Source organism: Acanthisitta chloris, unplaced genomic scaffold (genome assembly GCF_000695815.1).
Source record: "Acanthisitta chloris isolate BGI_N310 unplaced genomic scaffold, ASM69581v1 scaffold10770, whole genome shotgun sequence".
Classification (NCBI taxonomy): Eukaryota; Metazoa; Chordata; class Aves; order Passeriformes; family Acanthisittidae; genus Acanthisitta; species Acanthisitta chloris.
Window position 1 is genome coordinate 1 of NW_008653357.1, and position 9,360 is coordinate 9,360.

General features: G+C 45.2%; 1 protein-coding gene across 1 annotated transcript; it reads left to right on the top strand.

Moving 5' to 3' along the window:
• Nucleotides 1-1,002: 1,002 nt before the first annotated feature.
• On the top strand, nt 1,003-6,826 carry HERPUD1 (homocysteine-inducible, endoplasmic reticulum stress-inducible, ubiquitin-like domain member 1; the record flags this gene model as incomplete). The annotated part of the gene is made up of 7 exons (XM_009080639.1): nt 1,003-1,080; nt 1,162-1,236; nt 2,333-2,454; nt 3,043-3,165; nt 3,807-4,154; nt 5,434-5,539; nt 6,145-6,826. Coding segments are annotated over 7 exons (1,020 nt in total), but the record flags the coding sequence as incomplete, so codon positions are not given.
• Nucleotides 6,827-9,360: the final 2,534 nt, after the last annotated feature.

The window sequence follows — 9,360 nt, forward strand, 5'->3', positions numbered from 1 at the left end:
CACCGCACCCGCCCGCGGCACCGCACCCCCCTCCTGGGGGCTTGGAGGATCGTTCCCGTGGAACGGCAGGCACTGGGCTGTGCGCAGCCAGGGCTCCTAGGGCTGTCTGCGGCTGAAATGCAGAAGTGTCACTTCCCTTCGAGCCGCAGGGCTCGTGAGCTGACACGTGAGAGCTGCCCGAGCAGCTGCGCCCCGTGCTCAGCGCTCCCGCAGGAGGCTGCGAGGTCGTTGTGGAACCAATGAGGTCGGAAGAGACGTTCAGGGTTATCAAGTTCAACCTTCGACTGAATGCCACCGTGCCCACTAATCTGTGTTATGAAATGCCATGTCTACTCATTTTTTGAGGGCTTCTAGGGGTGGTGACTCCACTGCTTCCCTGGGCAGCCCATTCCAGCTCCAATGCTTAACCACTCCTTCAGTGAAGAATTTTTCCCAACCTAAACCTGCCCTGGCAAGCTTAAGGCCATTTTCTCTTGTCCTGTTGCTAGCTGCCTAGGAGAAGATCTGACCCTCATGTTTTGGCCATGCTCTCCCTGGGAGCCAGGTGGTTGTCCACAAACAGGCTCTGTGTGCTTCCAGCAGCTGCTGTGCTGCCGTGGGATGGCTCCAGGTGCAGAGCTGCTGGGGCTCAATCCATGGGGTGTAACAGTTACTTGTTGCCACCTCTGGTGCTGATCAGATTGGATAGAGCTCCAAACGCTGTTTCTAAGAAACACAAATGTTTTTGTTGGGACTTGTGAAAGAGATGTCACGTAATCAAGTTCTTTGCCAAAAGGACTTTATATCCTTCTACTGACTTAGATCTCAGTGTTAGTATCTCATAGTTGGGCACTGTTCTTGTCACATTAGCTGAATTTAGATGTGTACAGTTCCCTCTGCACCTGAATGTGTGGGATGCTCCCAGCTCCCTGCCTCTGTCCATCTGGCTTTCAGCTGTGCTAGTTCATGTTTGCATGTACTTGGCAGTGAATTCAACCTACTCTTTGTTTTCTTTCATCAAAGCCTGAAGAGGACCAGAAGCTGATTTATTCTGGGAAGCTGCTGCTTGATCATCATTATCTGAGAGAGTTGTTGCCAAAGGTATAGAAAAATGCCATTTATGATGTGCTGAAACATGAAGAGAAGTGATTTCTTTTTAACATGTTTTCCCTTACATTTTAGCATGGGGAGTTGCATGCTCTTCACTTGGTGTACAGCGTCAAGACACCTGCAAATGTGCAAGAAACCAGATCAGAGGTACTTTAACATGCTACTCTGAATCTTGGGGTTGTACTGAAAATAAGAAGTGTTAAATGGCTATTCTAAGGTTCCCTGGTACTGCAGGTTTTCCCTACTAGTGCAACAGACTTACTTTGTGACAGTTTGTTTAGGAATGTGAGAATGTTTTTGGATTAAGCTGAGTGAAAACATTGACTCTATAGCTCATCAGCAGAGATTCTCATGGCATCTGTTAAGAAATACCAGAACTATCATCTAGTTGTAACACCACTCAGGGGAGAAATGCTTTCTGCTAAATGCAGTTTATTAAATAGAATGTGACTTGTGTCCCAGGCTTTTTTTTATGGACAGATGGAGCTTGTGGGTAGAAGACAAGTTAGTGGAAGTGGTTCTGATCTGTATATGGGGAAGGAAGAAGACTGAGAGCTGCAGACACTTTAACTGCTCTCATTAATGACTCATCTTTGCTGCCTTCTCTACCCGCTGAGCCTTAGTGCTTGAGCTCTGTACTTACTGGTTTCAAGTGCAAATGACCAAAACACATTCTTACTTTGATGTGGATGAGATAACGCATCCAGAGGTGTGCTCCTGTTGCCCACTACAGGCAATCTGAGCTTACCCTACCCATGCTTGGTAGTGGCTAGATGTGAGCCAGCTTTGCCCTGGATATTATACTGATGTATCACCACAGAACAGCTCTTGAACTTGGTGTACAGCAGTTTGTGTATACAAGTACAGACTTAACATGGTAAAAAGTCAAACTGCCTTGAGTGTAGTTTCCCCTCTTTTTTGCAATTACATTTTTTATAACCAGATAGACTCTCAGTATGTGCATGAAAAGTGTAGATCTGGTGAAAGGGAAGAGTAACATCAAGTCAGTTTCAAATCCCAGTCATTTTTTAGGGAGTTTTAAAGTACTGAGGGAGGTGCTTGTGATATGGTGCCCAAGAGCAGTGTCAGCACTGTGGCAGCACAGAGAGGTGCTGTGTGGGACTGAGTGTGTGAACTGTGTAGCAGTGTTAAAACAAGAGCATATTCTGTCTGGTGTAATCTTTTTGCTTAAGGTGCATGTGGTGTCCTGAGTAGACCTCACTGGTTGTATTGCTGTCTCTAGGTTAAAGCTGATCAGCCCAAGTTATCATCAGAAGCTAGTCAGGAACAGTCTGTACCTTCCTCAAATGATGCAACACAGAGATGCTCTCCTGTTGGCCAATCTTCAGCAGAAGCCAGTAACAGGTAAATACAATTTTATGGACATCATTAAGATTTTTAAAATAGAATCATAGAAACATCAAGGTTGGAAGGGACCTTTGAGATCATTAAGTCAACCACTCTAATCCATAAACCACTAAGCCATATCACCCAGTGCCATATCCAGATGCAAAAATGTTGTGGTTGTGTTGGGTGCCAGCTCCTTACACCATATGTACTGTCATAAGCCCATAGTGCATGGGCCAAATGTGATGAGGCTACATATAAAATCTTTAGTGGACACAATAGTTTGGGTTGGAAGGGAGCTTAAAGCTGTTTAGTCCAACCCCCTGCCAAAAGAGGGACACCCAACTAGATAGGTTATGCAGAGCCCTGTCCCACCTGGCCTTAAACACTTCCAGGGATGTGGCACCTAAAGACAAATGCACTGCTCTGTTAACATCTTCTATTTATTCATATGGGTACAGAGGTGTCTTTAATATTCTAGGACGAAGAATGAATTCTTGTATTTGGATGCACAAAGTGGTAGAATCTATTTACATTGTCATGTAGTAAGTGACTCTTGCTGTTTGTCCAACGTTTGCTAATGAATGTGTTCAATTTTTGACCAAGGCTGGAAACAACTTGGCATCCCTTCCAGAGTGTGGCTCCTGGTTTCTCTGCTTACATGACCTACAGCATGCTCCAGATGGCCTGGCTCCAGCAGATTTATGCAAGACAGTATTACATGCAATAGTAAGTGTTCTGTCCAAAACCACCAGTAGGAAGTAGAAATTGTTATACAAGGAAATGGAGAACTCCTAGTAGTTCTTCATCTTTTGATGGTGTTTGAAGATGCTTTTCCATTGTAACTCTAGCTGATTGGTGTGGGAATGTACCTCTAACTGCCATGTGGTACTCTGGTGCTGAACAGGCCAGTGGGCCTGAATCTTGCAAGCTGCAGATCTGACTCCTTTGATCAGGACAGGTGTCTCTAGAGTAAATGTAATCCTGATGATGAGCCTCAGAGCTTCATTTTTTCACTTTAAGCAGTCAAAAGTAGCACACAGCATTGACTGGAAGTCAGTGGCAGAGGTCAAGCTGAGACTTGCAGAAGGCTTTTGGACTACCTGCAGGTAGCTCTGAAAGCTTTTTTGTGAAGTATTGATGTTACTGTTCATAAAGGGGAGGGTACCTGGTTTGACTTGAAGTCATTATACAGCTGTTATGGGTAGAACTGAAACTTGTTTTTAATCCTTCTGTAGCCTCTAAACTTGAGAATTTCTACTTACTTGTGATCTGACTCTATTCTTAAAGTTGTGCAGGTTTTCAGTGCCTGTGTTAAGGGTGAAGGGATTTGACTGAGCCTCATTCTGTCCTTTGTTCTCTGCTTCCAGCTTGGCTTCTACTGCTGCATCTGCTGACCCATCCCATGCATGGCATTCCCAGGAGATACCAGTGGCACCAGTGACACCTCCAGCTCCTCTCCCAGACCCATTTCCTGCACAAAACCAGCCTGGAAACCAGAATGCTGCTGCCCAGGTTAATGCAGTGGCCAACCAGAACCTGCGGATGAACGTCCAAGGGGGTCCCCTCATGGAGGAAGAGGAGGAGGGTGGGAATCGAGACTGGTTGGACTGGCTCTACTCAGCAACACTGTTATATGTTTTTGTCAACATGGTCTATTTCTACTCCAGTATGAGCAGACTCCTCCTGGTCCTGGGTGGCACTGTTCTCATGTACCTGTAAGTGAATGGCATTAACACTTACTGTTAGAAGTGTTTCATTTAAGTACTGAGCTCTGCTGTGCTCATATTCCTGGCAGCTGAGCTTCATAGGACTCTTGTCCCTGGAAAAGGCAAACCACTCCTGGCATAGCTCAGTATTTAGCAGAAATAAAAGTATGGATGTGCCTGAATTAAATGAAGAAGAGGTGGCTGATAGCAGGTGATCTCACTGAGGTTTTGTACTGATGCTTCTGGTGTGGCTTGCTTTGTTAGAAAACTGCTTGAAACCAAAGTACCTCCTGGGGTAAAGCTCCAGCAGCTTGGCAATGTACAGCAGACTGACCTGTAGGTGCAATGTGGTAAATGACAGTTGCTTGTTGGGAAACAAGTGGTTGAAGCTTGGGAAAAGGTTCTCGTGCCTGTCCTTTCAATCCTGGGCCCGTGCAATTTTTTCTGCTATGTTGGCTCTGTGGAGAGCAGACCAGGCTGAACTGCCTTTGAACCTCTCTGGGCAGGGGGGATAATTAGGGTAAACCCATAGTAATGGTAATTACATCTCAGCTGCCATGCTTGAGGTGTCTTGTCTGAGGAAGATCATCTGTCTTCAAAAATTCTTTGATCACCAGTGAAACAAGTGATGTAGACCTCTGAATTTCTGTTGGTGGGTGTATGAGTTGAAACTGGAGCAGATCTTCCAACAGCTATGTAGATTTGGAGGATGAAGCTTAATTGCTTCATTAGAAGTCCTTAAATTTTACTGTTGATAGTTCTGAAGGGTAACTTTTGAACAGCTTATCGTGGGTTACAAGGTGCAGGTGCTTTGGAGATAGTCCTTCTACAGACCTTCAAACAACAAAATGTTGTTTGGCACTTGATTCTTCCGATGCATTTCTGAAATTACACTGTTTGCCTTCTAGGGAGGTCTGTGTGGCCTGTTGTGTTTTGGTAAGGTAGTGCTATGTTCTTTGTTGTGCCCTTTTTTAGGGCAAGTACAGAGAAGTTACCCAGGGGTGTACATAACATGGTAGCCATGCTCTGTATACCTCCAGCAGCATGCTGGGTGCAAACCTGGATGTAGTGCTGCTTGTTTGGAATGGGAGAAGATGCTCCTCTTCCCCTCCCACCTCATGGTTTGCTGTGAACTGGAGGCTTTGAAAGTGCTAAATGGGTCAGGACAGAAATACCTTAATATGTGCTGAACTTGTTGCCAGCAGCTCTGAGCAGTCATTGTGCAGCTGTTGGTGTAACAAGGGGTAGTGTTGAAGTATCACTAATTCAAGTCTGTTGCCTTCCCCAGGCACCACGTTGGATGGTTCCCATTTAGACGAAGACCAGTTCAGCCTGTTCCAGGCAATGTTCCCCCTCAAGCTGCTCCAAACCAGGACCAGAACAATAACTTACAGGTACTGCCTTGCTAGATTTTTAAACCATGAGCAAGAAACTCTGAAGTTTCACTTTCAGTTTACTAATAATGTGTAGTAGCAAAAACTTTTCTCTAAACGTTTTCAAGAAACTATCTATCTTGCATGGGGGAATAATTGTCACCTGAGTCATCCTTTGGTGTAGCAAATTCCATTGTTCTACAAAATATTTTGGTCTGAATGTTATATTTTAGTTGTTTGTTCTTTGGGAAGGTGCAGTGGAGAGTGGCCTGTCACAGGCTGTAATTGAGGACAAGGTTCAGACTGTAACTCTGTAGGACTTGGGTCTATAAGCAGTTTGAGTCTTGGATTTAAAGCTGACACTTCTGGTTGATGTCAGTGAAATTTAATTAGCTGTAAATACATAATTCACCTGATCTGGTCCTTCATGCTGGTCTTAAACAGTGTTCTTGGATACACTGAATTCACCAGTAGTGCCAGCGTGCAGCTTGCTTTTGACTTTGTATCTGAGGATACTTGCAAGTTTTTATATTCAGTGACATTTGAGCAGCAAAACATATTTGACTCCTGATTCTTCTAACATTTCTGAAATCCTCTTATTTACCAAATATCCTTTATTTTGGCAGGGGGGAAATGCAGGCAGAGCAGATGGATCTGAGGTGCCTCCTGATGACGGACAAGCTTTACAAGAACTGCAGCAAGCTAACCCTTCACTTATGAGCACAGTGTGGTTGTTCTTCAAGACTTTCTTTGCATCCCTCCTCCCAGAAGGGCCTGGAGTGATTCGCAACTGATTTGTCACCAGCTGCTTGTCTGAAATTGCAATGGGCTTTAGTCTATATGAGAGAATTGGATACCAACTCCAAACTGGGCGTGGACATGGATGGCACTTCCTCTGGCTTTCACTGACCAAGCAAACAAAGCTGCAGGGTGCCTTGCATCACTGCAGCCTAGAGATTAAGATGCTTGTCCTCATTCCAAAGAACTTTGTTCTGTAGTATTATTAGGTACCTATGTAGAGGCTTGGCAGTATGAACTTGTGCACTAAATGCACAGGCTCTGAGCAGGTGTGCAAAAATGTTAGAGAAGCAAATTGCTTCTTCTGTGCAATGTGATTCCTGTTGGAATGTTTCAAATGTTGTTTTAATTACACTGAGTGTAGGATCTCAAGAAAAAAATTGCTAGATATGCATTAACAGATTTTTAGGGAAGATCTGTTGTTTAAATTGCTTCAGCCATGTTTTAAATTTTATTTGTAAATACTTCCCTACGAAGGATGCATTGTCTAATTTCCTTGTTGGACGATGTGGAGGACTGTAAGACAGTGACCTGGATAAGCAATTACCTCAGTGAAGTTGCAGGCTAAATTTCATTTTGCCAAACTCAGATGGTTTAAACGCAAGACTTAATTCCCTTCTCTCCCCCTACACTGTCCCCACTGCCAGATCATGGGGGAAGAGTGTTCAGGTCTATCTAGCAAAAAATTATACAAGATGTAAACTTCACTGCTTTTGGATGCAAAGTTAATACAGTCTAATGCCTGTATTCAACTTTGAATTCCCATTCCATTCCAAGTCTCTTGTACTACTTAATTGTGTTCACTTTAATTTCTGATATGGTTAAGGGCTGTGATTCCAATAAAATTTGCAGGCATTTGTATAGACTCTGCAGCAATCAGAAGATAACCTGTGCAAAGCATAGGCTGTGCTCCTGCCTTCTTTTTATTGAAAGATCATAAGCGGTTTGGGATATGAGGAGAAAAGGTACTTACAGAGCCTTAAACTCAGTTCCTTGCCTAACTGTTCTTCAGCAGCATTTAGCAGTTAAAGTGCCTTGGGTAGCTTGTGTTTGCTCACTGCAAACTGGGAAGTCAGCAGCTCCCACAAAGGCTGACACACAAAGCCATGGACATCTTGAAGCAGGAAATTGCACAGGTATTTGGAAAGTTTGGCCCCTTGAGCCCTGCCCTTGTGACTACTGGTGGAGTTGCAACACATCTTGGCTCAGGGTTTTAACTTGGCTTGAAATGTGCTGTCCAGGAGCAACAGCTACCTGTGGAACTTGTAGTGCTTGTCCTCTGTCCTGATGAATACAGGCAGCACTGTTGGTTTAGGAGTGTCTTTGCCAGAGCTAACATGAGTGAGTTGGTACAAGCAGTTGTAACAGCCTAACCAGTAATGCTTGATCTTGCCACTTCAGATCAGACTGATGTTAGGCATGGTTTGTTGGTGCTGCCTGTGGTAGTGAGCTTAATCCTAGTGGTCTTTTTGCTTTGAACACTTTCCAGGTCTATTACCAGGTTTGTTTTTCTGCCACATCTTCAGTGTTGCTTAGAGACCTGGAGGATGGGTAGGACAACTGGTAAAGGTCTTTAAATATTTGGAATGAAGTAAATTGAGAAGAGTTGAGTTTTACTTCAGGTGTATCTTGCATAAGCCTTTGAGGGCTTCTTTCTTGCCATGCTAGTGGTAAGTCTGCCTGTGCTCAGCATTGCATGAAAAGAAACTTCCCTGTCTGACCAGTCAGATACTGCTCTGGGAGTAGCGCTTACAGCACAAAGGCATCCCCAGGCTTGTGCACCCTCAGTCCATGCCTTTCATTAGCAAAGGTTTGGTGCCAAGTCATGGCCCCCTTGCTGGGGACCAGACATTTCCCCAATCCTGGACACAACCTGCAGCTCACAGGCAGCTGCACACTGAGCCACTGCCTGCAGGCATTCCACAAGCGTGTTTTGTGGATGATGGCTTTATTTTTTTTTTTCTTTCAGGGTATAGTAAACCATCACTCAGGTGTCTTGGCAGAGTACTTACATCCACTGAGCTCTGCGTGTGCCCAGTCTTGGCAGGAGAGGGTATTTCTTGGCAGCCAGAAATAGACTGGTTTGATGTGGTTTAGGCAACAAGCACATAGTGCTGGATTACTTGCAAAATCTCTAATCTGGGAATTTATCAGAGCCAGCAAAACATCTGTTGTTGTCTTGAGTCTTTTGCTGCTCCCATGAGCAGGCAGATGGCTTTAAAATTAGTTGGGAAACTAATGAAGCATAGCTACTGCCGCTGGAGGGATGCAGTGAGGCTCCTGGGCCTTAGAGCGTGTTTCCTTAATGGCTCAGTGAAAGGCACAACCTCTGCCAGAGGAGGGAAGCTGTGGCTGCAGCAGAGGACACTGGGCAAATAATGTGGAAGCAAATACTGTGTAATCCTGCAAACAGCTGCCAGTATTGCACCCGAGCAGGAGCACTGGGATATTAGGGCACAGTGCCTGGCTGTGGGTTCCAGGCAGTGACAGCCAGCCTGGAGGTATGTGGAGTTGGGAGTCTGACGTTGCCCTGACCTCTGACCAGTGGAGGTCTCTGCTTTGCCTGAGACAGCCTGGGACAGGCAGGGATGACTGAGCTGTGGAAGGAACTGAGGCAGCTCTGCCTGGAGGGATGGCAGTGTAACCAGGGAGGTATGGAAGGAGCCTTGGCAAGGAAGGGGATCTAGCTTGTGTTTCAGCTGTGGGTGACAGTGAACAAGTGGCCTGAAGGTGAGGGAATTCAGGTTAGACATTAGGAAAAAATGAGCCTTGAATCTTCCAGAGCAAGGCTGCTGAATGAGCATAGGCATTCCAGAGAGGTTTTCTGGGAATAACTTCTGTCCCTTCTGCTGGGACAGAAGTTGCAGAGAAGACAAGGAGCCTTGAGGCTGTGGGTTTAGGAGGTTGGGTTTGTTTTGGCTCACACTTCAAGCTGTGTGATTCTGCTGCTTGGTTTAACTCCTCTTCACACTTGCAAGCACAGCTGCATGCAGATGTACTGGTGTGGCACTGCTGCAGCACTACCTGTTCAGCCATGGTACTGT